Below are 18,929 nucleotides of genomic sequence, written 5' to 3'. Positions count from 1 at the left end.
CTAGACTGAAGAACAAAAGGACAGCAACTTGTCTGTTCCCCTTCCCCCAATTCCCCAGTGCTGTTCCCATCCCCTAATTCCCCAATAAAAATCTTTTAAAAACAGAAAAAAAACTGTATTAAAATTGTAATACTCAATATATACTGATAACAAAAGATGAATACAAGTCATATGTATACATTTTTTTGGCACCCCCAGTATTTTCCCAGCAAAAATATTTATCTTTAAACAAATGACACTAGAAATATTGGTCTCAGAGAATGTGTTTGTTTGTTGTCAATAATTCTGCTCTTTCTAAAAATCAGTTATTTTTAATACATGTATATATTAATTTCCCCACCACAGCCAAGTTCCTGAAAGACATAGTTTATGCTTTATACTTCTTTACATTCCTCCATAGCACCTAACACGGTGCCTTGCAAACAGCAGAGATGTAATGAAATGGCAGATACCACTAGCATAGCTGCAGTATAAATCTCAACAGCTTGTGGCATTAAAGGGGAAAAAAATACTTCACTCCTAGAAATGTCTTAACACATTATCATAAAACGACGATTCAACAGTCCATAAGCTTTGAATAAATTAGACTCAGCTCAATGAAAAAAAATCATTCTCTAATCAAGTAAGCATTTTAATAACTAAAAAAAAACCAAAATACCATCCATCTGGTTTATCAGGTTTTCAGCCAGAATACAGATGTTATATCATATCTGATCCAATCTGGTTCCACCTATAAGCCTTCACATAAAGCCACAGGCCCCCGCCATCCATGTCTTCCATTAGAGGTCAAGAGCACTAGTTCTCGCCCATCATTCCCCAGGCCAACCAATTCTCTCTCCCTCACCCTATTTCTTGGTTTCCTGCTGTCAATTAAAGTTACTAATAAACAAGGAATACTGGCGATTCTGACTTGGTAACAGGGCTGAGAATACCAGCCATGTATGGAGCACCTTCTAGGCACCAGACACATATTTTATTCCTTAAATTCCACAGTCTTGAGGTGTTATTACTTTCATTTTACAAATATATAAAAACCTAGAAGTAGGATTACTTACCCACTGTCACACAGTAAGTCTGTCAAATTCAGAGTTTCTTTCTCCCCAAGAAATAGTTCAATAACAATCCCCTCATAAAAAGGCCAAGATGATGGCAATGAGAGGCATAGCCACCAACGCAAATGAACAAGGTCAGAAAGCAGCAAGTCCAGGCAAAGAAACTCTACAATCTTTTCCACCTACTGGAAACCCACTGCCATCATAACAATTACAAGCTTGACAAGGGCTGGATAAAGTTTTTCAGGCTGGTAATCTAGCTTGGAGACAAAATAATTTGCTGTCATGTAGCTCAAAGACTGTATTTTTATATACTAGTTATTATTTGTTTTAAGAGATTTTCATTTAATAAGGTTAATGATAGATAGATAGATAGATAGATAGATAGATAGATAGATAGATAGATAGATAGACAGATCTAATTCAGTTCTAACATAGCTCACGAATTCACTTAAAAAGTATGATGGAAAGTCCTAAGTGCCAGATACACAACAAGAAAGAAAGGGGAAGAAAACAGTTATGCAAATTTAGCTATGTGCCAAGAACTGTGCTATGTCTCCTCCATATTTGTTAACTTAGTCAAGATAAATAAATAACCCTGTGTAGTGAGTACTATTATCCCCATTTTATAGATAACTTCCCCAGTGCCACACAGAGCCAAGATTCAAACCGAGGGCACGCCAATTTCAGAGCCCTAAACAAAACAGATTTTTGCTGTTGAAAAGCTTATAGTCTAATGCAAAACAGACAAGTTACAATACAATATTATTAGTATCACAACAGGGAGGCAAATCAGATGTTCTGAAAGCTGCCCCATCCTTGCTACACGCCACTGTACTTATGGTTCTCCAATACGACTGTCAGGTCCCTAAGTCTCTTTGTAATCTCTGCTTCTCTAGCACTAAATCCACACACTGTCTTACAAATGCCTGTTGAATAAAACAATGTCAGAGAATAAAACCAACTGTACAAACAGCCATAAAGCTATAACACTCTATACAATAAAAACGACCTTTCATACTCACAATGATACTGTCTTCTGAAAATAAACACTCAGGAAATCTAAATTTAAGGTAAAGTCATAAGAAAAGTATTAAGTATAAGCATGTGCTACTAGTAAGCTGTTTTAGTCACCACACCCTCAAAAGCATCTTTTTCTCTTGCGGGGGGAGAGCAAACTTACATAACTATATTTTCCCCAGGCAACTATAACTTTTGTTCAACCTAAGGGCACGAAATTGACATCTAAAAAATGGTGACTATAGTCATGTGGATGTGAAATACGGTATGGGGAATATAATCAATAATGTTGTAAAGACTATGTAGGGTGTCAGATGGGTACCGACTTATCGGGGGGAATCACTTCATAGATTATATAAATGCCTAACCACTGCACTGTACGCTGAAACTAAACTAAACTAAAATCAAATCATAAAGAATGGTGACTACTGATAATCCAAACTAAAGTAAAAATGTTATTTGGGATATATCTAGCTATTCTGAGGTATTAGAATAGAAGGAAAGTCACCCATTACAAAGACTCATAGATTCTTCAAGTTGGAAGGAGCTTAGGGTCACCTAATGTTATGTACATACGCTCCTCCTCATTGCAGAAAGAGTTCAGGTTGCTAGAAACCATCCAGTCCACTTTTTATTCAATACACCCGACATGTCTGCCTTTAACTCACTGACCCTCTGGACTCACACAAACTACACCTTCTACTTTGCAGATAGTAGCTTTTCAAATATTTATTTGTTTGACTTATGTCGTTAGTGATTACAGAGTAATACATGTGCTTATCTATTTCAAAGATTTCTTTGACTTCTCAAAAACTACCCAGTAAAATTAAAACACCAGGCACACTTTATAGGTGTTCTTTTGGAAATCTTGACTTTGATTCTTATAACCACCCCCATGAAACAGGCAAGGAAAGTCTCATCCTCCCCATGTAAAGAATCATCAATACTTGTATAGAGCAGGAGTTGAGAGTCACTATAAGCAGATTTAGGAGCCAAAGAGACCTGCCTCTTAAGAGCTATGTGATTTTAAGCAAGTTATTGAACTTCTCTAAACCTGTTTCTTCATCTGAAAACTGGGGATATTATAATAGCTCCTATATCATACAGTTATTTTTCTTGTGAAGATCAACTAGATAATGCACATTATTTTAGAATAACTAACCTATATAAACACTCAATATTAGTTTTTATTATTATTATTATGCAAAATGAAAAAAACTAGCAAATAACTGATTCTCTCTGTATCTCAGAGCAGCACTAGATAGAGGAGGTTCTCTGTTCTACCTACATTGTCTTCCACAAAACCAAAAATGTTTTTAGTTATTGCACCTTAATCACTACTTCTCATCACCCACTCCGTCACCCCTTAGCCAACCAAAATTCCTAAAATCTACTATGTAATCCTCTTCCAAAAGAAATTCTCAAAAGTACAACATTGCTAAAGCTCTCACTTAGAAAAGTAAATGCTCAGTGGAACATAATAAAGTTCCACTATAATTAGTATGCAACCATAAGGACATTTATATGTAAAATGGAAAGTATCATGTTAATTGCTAAACAAGCTGGCTTCTCTAACTGACTATTATTAGATTATCTTTTAAATACTTTTTCTGGTATCTTCCAATGGTAGAGATTGCTATTTTATTGTTTGTGAAACCAAGTGCAACAGGAGAAACCTGTTTCACCTATCAAAACTATCGACAATGTTGATAAGACATATAAAATGCAGGCCAAAATTTAAAAACACAAAAAAAAACCTAGAGGCCTAGGCTCATTAGTGAAAAATTAAGCTGCATAACTCCTGCATAAAAATTTTATAGGCTCACTAGTATTGGCAAATTTGTGGTCCTAGGATTTGGATAATAATATCTAATTTCATTTTCCCAGTAACTACCAGGAAGCCAGTGTTAGAGTCAGTTGTAGGATACTGAGGGGGGAAACGAATGGAGGAAAGAAGACATAACTGGATTACAATCAGTACCCATTTGATGGGCAGTAATACATCTTTGTACAGAGAGAGTAGGACAAAGGCAAATCAAAGCATTAGTCCAAAGTTGGTGATTAACAACAGGACAAATATGAGACAAAGATTTAAAATGAGAAAAGAAGTTTGTGGAAATAAAACAACCTAAGAAACCATATTGTTGCCAGTATATGTATAGGCTCCCTTTAATGGTTGACCTCACTACAGTATAATCTATTCAAAGTGTCAGACCAAAATAAATTTACTACCGAGAAACAAACTACTCAAGGAAATAGCTAATAACCACTTTAACAACAATTTGCATTTACATAATGCTCTTAGCAGAGGGCCTCAAGATGTCAAATACATCTATAATAAATACTCTATATAGGCTTATCAAAAACTAGTGTTATGTGTCTCTTAAACCTTAAAAACAAAAACCACAGGTTTGTATTTTTTCTAAAAATAGTGTTTGTTATTTGCATTCTCTGTAGTGGAAGTCTGATTGTAAAGTCCTGTAATTTTGATCACTGCTAATAATGAAGGCAGGATGTAAGTGTATATGTGGGGTAGGGAAGGGGTTGAAAAATCATTCACTGGTACATGAATGAATTCTACACTTGCCTTTTAAAATGTGCTCCTTTCTTGGAAATTTGGCACACAAAAAAATCCCTCTGGGTTTGCATTACTTTCATATTTATGACTACTTCACATGACAGTCTTGAAAGAGCCAGACACTTGTTTTTAGTCAATGCCAGATAGACTATTTTCACCACAAATTCCAACAACTAATGGGTGTGTGTATGGTGTGTATACATACATATACACACACATTACATGTATGTGTATATCTTTAGAAAATGTTTGCACAGTTTAAATTAAGGACATTAATGTCACATTTTCTACTGCAAAAAAAAAAAAAAAGAAAAGAAAATTTGGAAGGATTCTAACGAACTCAATTTGTGAAGCCTAACAGGTCTCAAAAAAAAAAACAAAAAACCACCCAACTCTGTGCTGACATGATTAGCTGCTCCATTCAATTGGTGTGAGGTATCTGAGGCGTGCTGCATCTGACTCTTATCATGCTATTGGGTGTGCTAGCTTGTGGAGCAGTTCAGATGAAACGGCTGAAGGCTCCTAAAATGACGGACAATATACTTTACATGTCAGGGCTTAAAAAAATGAGGAAAACAGGACTGCAAAGACACCATTCATACTTGTTCTGGAACCAAAGATCATCCCAAACTCTTTATCAACCATCCAGAAGTAACCCAGCTTTTTACCAACCAAGCAGTTATTTACTATAGCAACTTCATTACCAAGATCACCAAAATTTTCCACACACTTCCAACAGTCTCTGTATGTGTTGTTACCTGGGCAACAGTCTTTAGGTCTTTTACCTTTATAGAACTAGTGGGTCAAAGCGAGTAAAGCTGCTTCAAATTGACTGCATCATTTTAATTAGAAGCAGCAAGTGTGAAATCAAAAGCAGGCAGAAAACCTTGAGAACTAGCACCAGTGCTTCAGTGTGATTAACAGACACAACTTACTGCCATTTGTCTTCATTTCTGGCCACTTAATTCCCCTGTGGAACAAGACAAGCTCCATCAGGGACTTCAAAATATCCTCAGACATCCAGGCTGGGACACACGTTAGTGATGACATCCAAGGAAGTTCTGAGTAAAGAATCTATGAATCCCTGGGCAGCCTGCTGTGGTCTGAAACGCCCTGCCCTTGCGGCCCTAAATTTCGAAAGCTGGTCAGCTTAGCTGTGGATTTGTATAAACTGCCTTCCTACCTGAGCCAGACCTGCCTCCAAAAATTAAGACACAGTCATTTAGAAATCACATTTTACATGTAGATGGCGCTTTGAAAAGACTCTCAAAACTGCTTCCTGCTCTGATACAGCCAATCTGATGCCGTCTATTTGGCAAAACAAAAAATAATGGTATCTCCTTACAAAGAAAATATTGTTCCCTTTCCGACAGTTTTAGGAGTGGTAAGCTCAAGGTTGTTTCCCTAGCATGGATATTTTTGCCTTCAGCTTTGACTCTAAGAATCAATACCTAAGTGCTCTCTGGGTCATATTCTAATCAGGAGCACAGCATATAAAGTTTATTAAATGCTAAGAAGTACTGGGTGAGTCCAGAGACAAAAATGAAAGAAACTGAAAAGCAGAAAGGAAAACTGGCAATCAAGGCTCTTCGCCATCTGGTGCTGACTCTTTCTTGCCTGGCTCGTCCCTCCATGCCTTTGATCACCCAGGCCCAGAAAGGCCTTTCTCTCCATCCTCTTTGTCTTATTTCAACATGTCCAAATCCTACCCATTCTTCAAAGCATGGTTTAAAAGTCACCTTTTCCCTTATCCTTCAACTAAAAGTAATCTCTCCCTCCTCTCTCTAAACTCTGGTAGCACCTTATCTTTATCTCTTTACCACACATTACTTTCTGCCTTATATTATCTTTGTTTTCACATTAAACCTCCACATGAGCACAAAGGCCTCAGGGTCAAGGTTCATGCCTTATTCATCTCTATTCAGACTGTTTAACACAATGTCTTGCACATTATCAGGCACTCCAACTGAGCTACATGAATGGCTTGGGTTAAGAGAGGAGAGAAGTCCACTAGAAACAACTCCAAATCAGCCATCCAGAGACTAATAGTTACCTGTATGACCTTGAACTTCAGTCTCTTAGTAAGTATATCTGCAAAGTGAAGAGATGGACTAAACCACTGTAGGATGTTACTTTAGCTGGCTGTAAAATCAATTTGGGGTCAAAACTCATCATTTTTTAAATAAAATGAATAGCACCGAAAATAGCAAAGTGTGGCGTAGGCAGTGGTGTGCTGTAAATGTTTAACAACTGGCTATCCAGAGGCGGGAAAGCCCTGAACTGTACCATTTGCGGGTTTCCCTGGTGTAAACACTCCCACCATGGCCAGTTTCAAGCGACCAACATGATGTCACTGAACATGGAGCAAAGTGGGAAGAGAAGGGCATAATTGCTCTTGCAAACCAGCATGATGAGCCAGCTCCAGTAAGGTCCTAAAAAGGTAAGTATTGTTTCATCAAACTTTTCTTTCCACTTCGTGTGTGTGTGTGTGTGTGTGTGTGTGTGTGTGCGCGCGCACGCCTGCCCGCGCGTGTGTGTTGAATCAGGGTATATGTATTTCTTACTGTGAGTCACAAACACTTTAGGCAGTATTCAGCAAACCTTGTCTCTGCTATGTGGGCTACACAATGCAGTAAATCTTACTCTCGGTTGTATATGTACTCTCTTCACCACAATTTCTATTTCTCTTCAAAAAATGAGAGTAACAGAGATGCCTACACCAGACATCACCAGAAGGCAAATTACAGGGAGTGGAAACTTGGCTTAGGAAGTATCAGCGAAAGGCCAAGGCTCTCAACCTTTGTTCAGCCCACACACCTGAGGGACACAACATATTCCTACAAGTAGCAGTGGCGCTTTTACTGATGGGTTACGGGGAGAAGAGGAAGAAAGGAAGAGGAAATCTACAGTATGAAAAAAAATCCAAGTATTGTGATATTTGTGCCCATGCCCCCACCCCACTGAGAACCTGGGTACAAAGAAAAACAGGACGGTAAAAATGTAACTTTCCATACCTGATGTTTCCCAGCCAAATTCTCCAGCATAAGTTTTCATCAGTCAACGAGACCTCCTTTCTGAGAATTCCCGAATGGAGTTAAGTTTTTGCCATGGATTAGACACTTGTAGTGCTTGTTGAATTTGGAATAGGCAAGAGGGAAAACACCACAGCAAACAGTTGTTAGGCTTGATATTCTGGGAAAATCAGGCTTTTATTGAAAAAAATACTTTCCTGTTTTCTTCTTATTTAAGCTTACTAAACTGGGCGAGGAGAGGGGAAGTTTCTTGAATATATTTTTGGCTGTACTATGTATATCACAACACAGTCTGTAACCAGATTTTTTATAAGTGTTTATAAAGAATTGTTTTCTATTTTTAAGGCTATTTAGAAAATAAGAAGACTCAGAATTTCAAATATACTAATAATCTCAGTCCAAATCTAACTCCAAATCAACTGAAATGTATGCTTACAAATTTCCCAGGAAAATCCCCAAAAATTACACCACAAAGCCCAAAAAAGTTTCCAAAAAGGAGTCAGCATGAGCACCAACTTGCTATACTTAAACAATTATGGCATCCTATCGCCATAATGCTGAATGAGTACAACATGAAAAGTAAAGAAGTATGAAAAGGAGAATGCTGAGATACAACTTCTACTTAATTCCATTTACTCTTCCTTATTAGAGTCCGCTTTTCTTCACATACTTATACCCAATTGCAAATACTAACCATATAGTGAAAATTATTCCTCACTCTGAAAAGCCAATAGTCAAATCAAGTCTCCAAGCTCAGAATATTAAATCTCTCCTTAAAAACTGAGGATGTTTTACCATAACTCAGGCTCAAGTCTGTACTTTCTCTGCCTCCACTGCTCTGATGGCAAATGCTCATAAAACTATCTCCATAAGAAATTTCTGAGCTATCTCTGAGGTACCGGAGGCTGGAATAGCCTTGGGCTGCTGGTCATCCTCAGACCCAGTGGATAACCTATTTATATAAGGCATGAGCTATACACATATAGCAACTCATTAAAACTTGTGGGACATAGCAAAAAAGCTCTATGCCTGGGAATCCCACAGGCTACAATATCGATTTCATTCTCCAAACACGCTCTACCTAGCCATAATCATCCCCACATCACTTCAAGACAATGGAATGCAAGCCCAGCTCTGCACCCTCAATACAAGAAATTTTTGCTACTTAGCTACTACTCTCTGCACAGTTAATCTCTAGAAGCCTGGCTATTCTCCCACTCACACTATTTTTACTTGGCACTACAGAATTCCTTCTTTTGACTACTCCAAAAGAATGGTTAAAAAGACTTTCAGTTTTAATGCTGCAACATCTGAGTCCAAATAAATATACAGTAATTTAACAAGTTCAAGTTTGGGTTAAGGCAAAGAAAAAAATTCAAGTACAAGTTTTTAGAAGTCACAAGTTCAGAATTAGTGAGCTGATAAACATGAAAACTCCTGTTTTACATGCCAAATAAAATTCTGTCATTCAAATGAAAAACATCTTAATAACTACTAAAGTGAAAAGAAAAAGATATGAATCATGAAACAACAAAGGAATAAAAATTCTCAGAATATCACAACTATAACATATAAAAATTGTCATCAAATAACTCAGGCTCCAAGAAAACGTCATACATTTATAGTAACAGCTTTTTACGTTGATTGGTATATTCACTACATGTCCCAATAGTACTGGGACCTACTACCTGATTCCAGCTTTCCAGAATACAAAGTAGGCTATATAATATATTTACATATAACCACTGCCCAACTACATCCAATTCTCTGCCAGATGATTTATTAATACATAATACCAGAACACATTTTGAACTGATTTAATATAGATACCAGTCTTACTCAGAGTCTCAACTGACTCCCCAAGAAGGTAAGCATTTAACACAATTTGATGATAACGTATATATGAAATTCATCTGGTCTTTCTCCTTTGCAATTTCATCATCAGTTTCATATGGGACTATCTATTGAGATCATGAATCTCAGTTTTCCAGGGATAGTAACTTGTGGACCAGTATTTTCCATGGACAAAATCCACTTGCAACTTAACTACAAGCAAACTTCACGTTTCTATCTTCTGGTGTCATCATATATCTACAGAAGTACAGCAGACACCAAATACAAACACTATTATGAGAAAAGTCGGGAGGTTTGCATGAAATGGTGTTTTCAGAATTGTAACAAGCAACTACCTACCTCCCACCATGTACGAGAAAATTTAAATGCATTAAAAATGCCTCAACGTGGGGTGACCGGTTAGCTCAGCTGGTTAGAGCGCGGTGCTGATAACACCAAGGTTGCCGGTTCAATCCCCGCATGGGCCGCTGTAAGCTGCGCCCTCCTTAAATAAATATTTTTTAAATAAATAAAAAATAAAAATGCCTCAACTTCCCAGTACCAACCAAAAAACAAACAAAAACAAAAACAAAAACGCAGGCCTTGAAATCAGTTTCCAGTCAGCGCTGAAATCTGTCAAGCAAGCAAAAGTTTTCTTCTCTACCATTAGTGTCCATGAGGTTGGCATTTATTTCCCTTCCCGGGCATGAATCCCCAGCTCTGCCGCTGACCACCTTCCGTCTGGGACATTTTCTAAGACAATCCTCTCCGAGAGGCACAAGGGGGAAACACACGCACCTGGACCACGCTGCCCTGGGATCAGAACCAGCGCCAGCCCGCTCCCCGCGCACCCGGCCGCCTCCCGCTGGCCGGTGGCCCCTTTCCACATGCTGACGCACTGCTGCCCGGCCCTGCACCGTTGGCGACCCGTGCAAAGTCCTAGCCAAAGTCTCAGAAAGTTTGACTCCGTTGTCAGGGCGCGGAGCACCCACAGCCTGGACGAGGGGTGTCTGCCACGGCCAGGCGGTCAACTTTGAAGCGGGACATTCCTTGCAGGTAGAGATCTGCCCAGGATGCAGCCCATCCCAGCCTTGCAAAACCACAAGCATCAACAGCCGGAGCGGAGTGCTGGGCGGAGGCAGGGGGAGCGCGAGGGCGAGACCTGAGTGTGAGCAAGAACATACCCTAACCACACGCAGCCCGGACGCAGGGCTGCTGGGACCGCGAACCCGGCAGCAGCCACGACGCGGCAGCGGCTGAGGCGGCGGCAATGTCAGGAGGGCACAGCTGGAGGCGAGCGCCCCAATCGCTACCCCGCCCCCAGGTGAGGGGCACCGACCCCGCCCGCCCGGGCCGCTCGCAGCGGCCAACCCGAGAGGACGGCGGGGTCCGCGCGGCGATCGACAGTCCCGAGCTCGCCCCGTGCCCTCCTCCCGATGTCCTCTCGCAGCCCATCCCCGGCCCGGCCCCTCCTCAACCCACTCCCGGCTCAGCCCCGACGCCAACACCCCCGGCCCGCTCGGCCGCTCCGGGCCGCCCGTCAGCCCGCCGGCCCTGAGGAGGCCGCCCTCACCTCACCTCCTCACGTCTCCGCGTGAGGGCCGCAACAACTCTGCCAGGCGCCCGCGTCCCACCCGGCGTCCGCGCTCTGCGGCCGGGTAGGTCCCGTTCACTCCGCGGCCGCCAGAGCCCCGGGAGGGCGGAGGGAGCGGGGCGGAGGGAGCGGACAGGGAGGGGGAGAGGCCTCTGGCAAGAAGAGGCGAGGGAGGGGGCGGGCGGAGGAGGAGGTGCGTCGGGAGCGCGCGCGTCCGGGCCTCTCGGCGCGGCGTGCGCGCTCTCGGTGGCGGTGGCGGGGGCGCGCGCGCGTGCGCGCGGGCCGGCCTGGCCGTGGTTGGGCTAGGAGCGGGAGGGTGAGCCGCGGTGGAACCTGGATGATTGGACTAGGGACCCGGGAAGGGGCGAGAGGGGCTCACGGCGCCTCAGAACCTCCCCGAGGGCCTTCCGCGCCCTGAGCCGGCCCGCGCGGGCTCGCGGAGGGGCGGCCCCCAGCCCGAGCGAAGTGGGCTGAAGCCCTGCCCAGCGGTTACTGAGTCCCTGGAGAATTCCGAGTTGGGGGCTCGTTTCCTTGCTCACAGCCTGGTTGACGCATTTTCATTCATGCCTAGTCAAACTCAGGGGCGCCACCTTAAAGAAGACGAACTCTTCTCTCCAGTGAGTCTTTTCTGTGCCCCTTTAACGGTGTCGCGTCCTCCTGAAACGCTCCCTTGTTGGTTGGTTCTGTGGGACTCGGGGGAGGTAGAAGAGGGGAATAGACGGCGGGGAGCCAACGGGAAAGCGCTGAGCCCTGGTTGGTGTTTGTATAAAGAGAACGTGCCCTCGTCTGCGCCTCTTCATCCTCTGAGGCAATAAATGGGGGCATACAAGCTAGGCAGAGATAAAATAAACCAGCTCTTCTTCCTCTACGAATACCGTACTGATCCTTGAACTGTAGACTTCCTCCTAGATTCTGCAGCCAGAAATGACCTGTAAATGTTTCCAGTTATCTAAGCACTTCATTTCTATAAGTTTGTGGCACCTAATAGTCAACCTTATCTAGGTAAATCGGGGCGGTATTTTATCCCCCTAGAGAATCCTTGAGAACCTGTTTCAATGCTTTGTATATCTTCCACATGCCTAGCATAGTGGTGGACTCCTAGAAAGCACTCCACAGATGCTATTGCGTGAATAAGTGAATATAGGGCAGCAAGATTTAAGTATATGTCTAATGATTTGAGCTCTAGAGTGTCTTCTTTAGTTTAAAACTCTCCCCCTGTCCCACTTCAATTCCTGTGCAATCATTTGTCCACCTAGATCCAAAAGCTACCCTGAGAAATATGACATTTGCCCAAAGGGCCCTCTCTCTCAAGTTCTTCTTCTTTTTTCCTAATTTAAATGTCTGTGGATGCTGGGACATATTGAGTGTGGTATTTTCCCTCCCTGAGGAGGTCCTTCCTCTGTATCCCAAAAATCTGCCTAGCTGTGGGCCTGACTCAAATGCTGGAAGTTTGATATTTAATAAAGTTAGAGTTTGAATAACTCAAATAATCTGTAGATTTCCTGAGACATACGGTATCTATTAATAAACCAGCCAACAAGCAGGTACTGAGTCTCTACTAAAGAAAGTACTGGTAAAGTTACACTGGGCACCGTGAGAAAGTCACCAGATTGAAAAGGCTATAGTTTCTGCCTTCTGATATCTTCTAACTAGAGAGAAGCTTTTTGACAAAAAGGGCAACACAGTGGTAATTATCTGCACTCAGAAAGAAAGTTAGCCAAAGAAAAAAGGAAATAAAATGTTTAAATGGTAAGTCCCAAGTAAATTTGAAGTCCTAAATTCAGGTCCATATGTCTCTGAAAGCTATCATAATGGCTGCCATTGGCTGTTGCCAGTAAATTCTTCTATTAAAGTGGAGCATGGCATCTAAGTCACTTACAGGATCAATCCATGTGCCAGCTTGTTACATGGAAGAGAAAAACTCTGTCCCATGGCCACATGTCACACCTCTAATCACCAGGGGTCGTTCTGTAAAACTGAGCTGTTTCTCACAATAGAAACTAGATAAGAGACCAGTCACAAGAGAACCTAGATAAGAGATGTCACAAGAGAACCTAGATAAGAGACACAAAGGTGATTTCGTCCAAGCTCATCCTTACCACCAGGAAAACGGTGCTAAGTACATGCCAAAGAATAACAAAACATTCTTCATATAATGTGCACTGCTCACTTCTCTCCCCACTGTGACTTCCTTTACATTTAAAATATCCTAACAGCCCTGGGCCATAAAAGGGCTGAAGCTCTTGCTTTGGGGGAAGGTGTTATAAAATATTCTAGCATGACTCATAGCATGACAGAAACCGGTGGCCTAGGGCCAGATATAACTCACAAATGTATTTTGTTTAAGCACATGCATGGTGCTTCAAAAAAAATTAGCCAAAGGTAAAAGTTAAAAGTCAGAAGATTTCACATGCATTCCACACTTCTCTTTAAAAAGTGGAAGATTTGTTAACAGTGGACTTACATTTTCACCTGGTGACAATCAACGAATGACAGGACATACCCTCTCTTTTTTCCCCCCAGTTTCTACATTCTCTGTTTTACCATCTACTGCCCCATTTTCCTCAACTCCCAATTTAAAATATCGTAATATCAAAAAACTAGAAACAAGTTTAACGTTGAACAAAAATGGAAGAGTTTAAATTATAATATTTAATGGGGTGGAATATTATAATACTTTTATAATGGGCATCATTAGTTGACTGCCCAGCATGTGTTTCTCCTACTCTGCAATTGTGAGGCAGCTGTCAATGTAAGACTATCCAAACCTATGAAGAACTTTCATAAGAATTTATTTGAGCCAAACTGACAATTGCCAGGAGGTAAGATTTCAAATGCTCCGGAGAAGGACTGTTTTGCAGTTTCCGTTATACATTTGAAATTAAGGAGGGAATGTCAGGGAGATTACATTAAGGTGGGAGAAAGCAAGGTGGGGATTAGATTACAGAATAGTCAAGATGATGTGCTCTCTTGAGAGTGGTTGCACCTTTGAGGGGCATTTCAAAGGTGTTAACCTAGATGTGTAAGGACAATGGACAGAATTTGTTTTAAAACCTTTCACTAAAGAAGTTGTAGGCCTGGGGCGTGACTACCCACCATGACCTGCCCAGCTAAGAATTTATGATTAGATCACCCTGTGAGGTTACTTTGCATAGAACCCCTTTTCTGTCCACACAGTTCATGATTTGAATGAGAATAGGCCCAGCTCCAGCTCCAGCTCCAGGTGTGGGCCCCAACTGATGTACACAGTCAGCCTAATCTTGTCATCCTCACGTGACTGTCAGTATTCATGGGTAGGCACAAACGCAAGTCTAAATGATCCAGTCATAAAGAAGTCCAGACCTTGTGTTTATTGGGAGAAGAAATGTGTTTCGCTGGCGTGATGGGTGGACATGAGTCCTACAGTTATGGCCACCCCTTTGCTACCCTGAGGAAAGCCAACCTGAGGATAAAGCTGACACAAGATGGAAGGGCTCAACCCAGACCGAAGTCTACCCCATCTCTGGATTTAGTAAGTTCCCTGAGCCAATAAATTTTCTTAGCTATGTAAGAAAGTTTGCTTTTCGCTTTTTATTACTTGTAGCCTAAGCTAAATTTTCCATGCCTGGTTACAAAGGGAAAAAAATATACATTATCTGACTCTTCTGAAAATGTATTTCCAATGGAAAGACTAGGTAACAACCTATTTGGTAAAATTTCTGAGGCTCTTGAAAGGAACTTGGCCAGCCCTGAAAATCCTTCCCTGAATAGGTTACCTGATGCCTGAGAACCCATCACTACACTACACATTTTTTTTTTTTTTAGCTTTCACTTAAATCCTGGGCCCTATTTAAATCAACTTTCCCTGAAAAGAGTACTTCATGACTCTAATCAGTAATCTTGTATAAATTAGTTTATTGGATGGTTTTTTGGGGGCTTTGGGTTGTTTTTTTTTTAACAGTGGGAGGATTGGAAAAGAGACACTGGGAAGCTGAGGAAGGACGGAATCACAGAGGGAGCAAAGAGTAACAGAGGAGCCTAGAGATAAGCTTTTCTATTTCACAGTTTTATGTAGTGCTGAAATTCAGAGTAATCCAGGCAAATCATACTGTGCCTATATGATTAGCCAAACCTATGTTACAATCACCCTGTTAAGACTGGTTAAGAACAAAATCCAACAATATGTATATACAGATCCAGTTTCCAAGCAGTGGAAGAGGGAGGCAGAGCCATAAATGCCTCTATGAAGAAGACTGGCTAATGGACTGCTTTTGTAATTTGATAACAGATGATAAGGACACCTACCAAAAACTGTTTCTCCCATCCCTTGTGGCAGGTTTCTGAAATTCATCTCACCATCATTACTTTTCTTTGGTCTGAGGCAGTGATCCTCTTTAATGCGTAGCAAAATCACCTTGGAAGTTTATTTTTAAAAATGCAGACCTCAATGCTCAACCCCTAAGAGATTCGGTAACCCTAGGACGGCACCCAGGACGTGTTTTAATTTTTTATTACAAAGGTGTGTAAGTGCATAAAAAGTAGAGAAAATATGAGTCTTCCTGTGCTAACCACTCAGTGTGAACAATGGTCAACATATGGCCCATCCCCTCCTCCCCACTCCCCACAAGTATTTCAGTCTCAAGCATGTTTCCAGTTCATAAACCACTGGGCTTCAGCATGGATTTAGCTTCTGCTTCTCTAATGCTGGTTTTCTGTTTTCCTGATTCTAGAATCTGGGGTATTCCCCTTTCTTGCTTTCAAAACATTTAAATGGGCACTATCTATTTTCTCACTTTTTTACGTTATTATCTAGCACTTTTATATTTTTAGAAAGGTAGCAAGTTTGTCAGACTAGTTTGCCACATTAATCTGAAATTGATTAATATTTTTGACAATGTTAAAAAAGACACTGTTGAAAAGGAGCTCCTTTTAAACAATGTAAAGAAACTACGGAGTCAAAGAGGGAGCCTGCCCCTGTGCGGATATGGCGTCAGCCATTTTAATAGGGCTCTCCCTCCCTGATGTGTCTGTTCCCTGCTGTCGGGAACACTTTGGCAGTGACCCGGAAGTTCCCTTGAAGTACTTGCCACAGACCTAGAATTTAGGTTTTGGACATATAAGAATAGTCCTTAAATTCATATGTTTTGCAGAAAAGCAACTTCAAAAATTACAAATACTTTCAAGGTTAAGCTAGGAAAATTACCACTTTCCTCTTGAGTCAAGGGAAATTCATGCCCTTTCCATCACCTCCCTTCCTTCCCCACAAGATATTTCTTAGGCTCATTTCCCTTTGCCACATAAAATATAAGCTGCAAATTTGAAGGAAAAAAAATATTTATGCCTAAATTCTATAAAAGTCTAACATAAAGTAACTGAGAATTATTAAATGACAAAACCTGTAGCTTTAGAATGTATTAAAAGATTCCTAACACTTTCTCTAATAAGTCTCCAATTTCAGGAAGATTTTTAGCACTCGTTAATTCTTTGATTTGATGACAATAAAACCTTTTGTGGTATTTATATTTACATCTATATACATTATTGCTAATAATTCAAACTTCATACCAAAATCCAGGCTTGAGAATTATTTTTAATAAAAAGTGTGTCCTATGATTATATTCAGAACACCTTATTTCAAGAGGTAGATGGTGAGTAAATAGATGTTCATTGTGTTATTCTCTATGCCTTTTAGCATATTGAAAATCACATAGATACAGAGAACAAACTGTTGGTTGCCAGGTGGGAAGGGGGGCTTGGGGGCTGGGTAAAAATGTGAAGGAATAAGTGCAAATTGGTAGTATGACAAATAAGTAAGTAAGTAGATAAATAAATAAATAAATAAATAAAATTGCGTAATAATTTTTACTTTAATTCCACCATCACTTTGTGTCTTACTTTGGATATCTACCCTTCAAACTCTTTTACAGAATTAATACCTCACTCTTCTGTGCCTCCACAACACCTGGTACATGCTTTGTTACAGCACCTAGAACACTTTCTTACATTTAAAATTCCTCACAACTATCTCCACTAGGTTTTAGTTCTTTGGAGACAAAAAAAAAAAATCATCTTTTTTTTCCCCCTAGTACCTAAACATTCAGTAAATGTTTATCGTTTTGGGGGGGTTTTTTTTGGCTGAGTCATCCTGCCACCTGTTGGCAGCTCAGCAGCAGCTCAGCAGCAGCTCAGCTCAGGCAGGGCATCGAACCGCTGTTGCTCAGAGCTCAAACTCTTGAGCGAGCTCTTTACCAACTGAGCCACTCGGCCAGCTCTCAGTAAATGTTTATTGTATGAATGATAGAATGAATGAATATATTCATAAATTTGTTTTAGAAATTACTGAGTTGTTTCTCTTCTCAATGAAACAGAGAACTTCAATATTGGGTCTTCAGAAAAGTCATGACGTACTTTGTCTATGTTTTTCAAAGGTCATTACTTATATAAAAAACAAAGATCAATCAATGATATATTGCCCATTTTGTTCGATAACCTTTTGCCATCTTTCAGTGAGCTTCATAATTCCTCGTTCATAGAAGGACCTGTCTTTATTTGCAAAAAACTGAACAAGGTGCTGATTTACAGCCTCATCTGAATCGAACGTTATACCACGCAAGGAGTTTTGAAGAGAGCGAAACAAATGGAAGTCTGATGGTGCAAGGTCAGGAGGGTATGGTGGATGTGGCAACACATCCCATCCAAGCTCTAATAATTTTTGACGGGTGATCAAACTTGTGTGTGGTCTCACGTTGTAGCGATGGAACACAACTCCTTTACAATTAACAAGCTCTGGACATTTCTGGATGATGGATTGATTCAAACTGTCTAATTGCCGACAATACACATTCAAATTCATTGTTTGGTTCCTTAGTAGGAGCTCGAAAAACATGACACCTTTAAATTCCACCACACTGAGAGCATAACCTTCCTCTAATGAATGTCTGTTGTGATGTCGTTTGAGGCAAATCATCACATCGGGACCAAAATCGTTTGCACACCACATTTTTGTCAACAATCCACTTCTCTTCACCAGTTATCAGTCACTTCAAAAAAGGATCGTTTTCCTCACATTTAATGAGCATATTGCAGATGTTTATATGCACCATCAAATGAACTTCTTTGAGTTCATGTGGAACCCAAATTTTGAGCTTGCTTATGTATCCCATCTTTTTAAGGTGGCCGTGAATGCTTGAATGATGGATGTTCAATGTTTCTGCAATCTCTTGTGTCATGTAACGTGGTTTTGACTCGATCAATGCCTTTATTTTGTCATCATCGACCTCAGTGGGCCTCCCTGACGGAGGAGCGTCGTTGAGATCAAAATTACCAGCACGGAATTTCATGAACCATCGTTGTTGGCACTGACATTCTTGTAGAGCATTGTCACCATAAACTTTATGCAACTTTTCACAAGCTTGATGCACGTACTCCCCTTTATGTAAGAAAAACAGTAAAATATGGCAAAAATGCACAGTTTGGTCTTCAATCTTCAACTTGTTGTAAAATCTCTAAAATTCAACCAAATCGCTCAGTTTTTTTTTTTAGGAAACTAGAACTGACAGCAATAACATACATGCAAATGACTGTCGCATTCCGCGCAGCAAGAGCAATGGGGAGTTAGAGGGTGGCATAGGGTTAAAGAAACACAGGAGTCTATTATAGAGTTAAAGCGGGGCCAGAGGGCTGTAGTCTCTCTCTGGAACTGAGCCCCAAATCAGGCCAATGTGTAGCTTTTATTAAGAAACTTCAGGGCCTGCCCAGTGGCGCATTGGTTAAGAGCTGGCTTGGGACACCAGAGGGCCCCACTTCGGATCCCACATATGAGGGCCAGTGACACTGCCCTC

The 18,929-nt window shown here is 41.0% G+C and overlaps 1 protein-coding gene across 5 annotated transcripts in view; it reads right to left on the bottom strand.

Annotated features, from left to right (window-relative positions):
• Positions 1 to 11,278, bottom strand: part of RABGAP1L (RAB GTPase activating protein 1 like) — a 457,210-nt gene extending 445,932 nt beyond the window's left edge. Inside the window, exon 1 of one of the 5 annotated variants that reach the window (XM_019648299.1) lies at positions 11,094 to 11,278. Coding sequence is in view for 2 of the 5 variants with exons in the window: in XM_019648306.1 (XP_019503851.1) it covers positions 7,665 to 7,694 (30 nt within the window). In the remaining 3 variants the exon portion in view is untranslated. Of the gene's footprint in view, positions 1 to 7,664; positions 9,172 to 10,313; positions 10,828 to 11,088 lie in introns of those variants that run through there. The other 4 variants (XM_019648284.1, XM_019648290.1, XM_019648306.1 and 1 more) reach the window with 4 other exon arrangements.
• Positions 11,279 to 18,929: the final 7,651 nt, after the last annotated feature.

Source organism: Hipposideros armiger, unplaced genomic scaffold (genome assembly GCF_001890085.2).
Source record: "Hipposideros armiger isolate ML-2016 unplaced genomic scaffold, ASM189008v1 scaffold_6, whole genome shotgun sequence".
Taxonomy (NCBI): Eukaryota; Metazoa; Chordata; class Mammalia; order Chiroptera; family Hipposideridae; genus Hipposideros; species Hipposideros armiger.
Note: the sequence above shows the minus strand (reverse complement) of the source record. Positions and strands in the feature narration are given on the sequence as shown.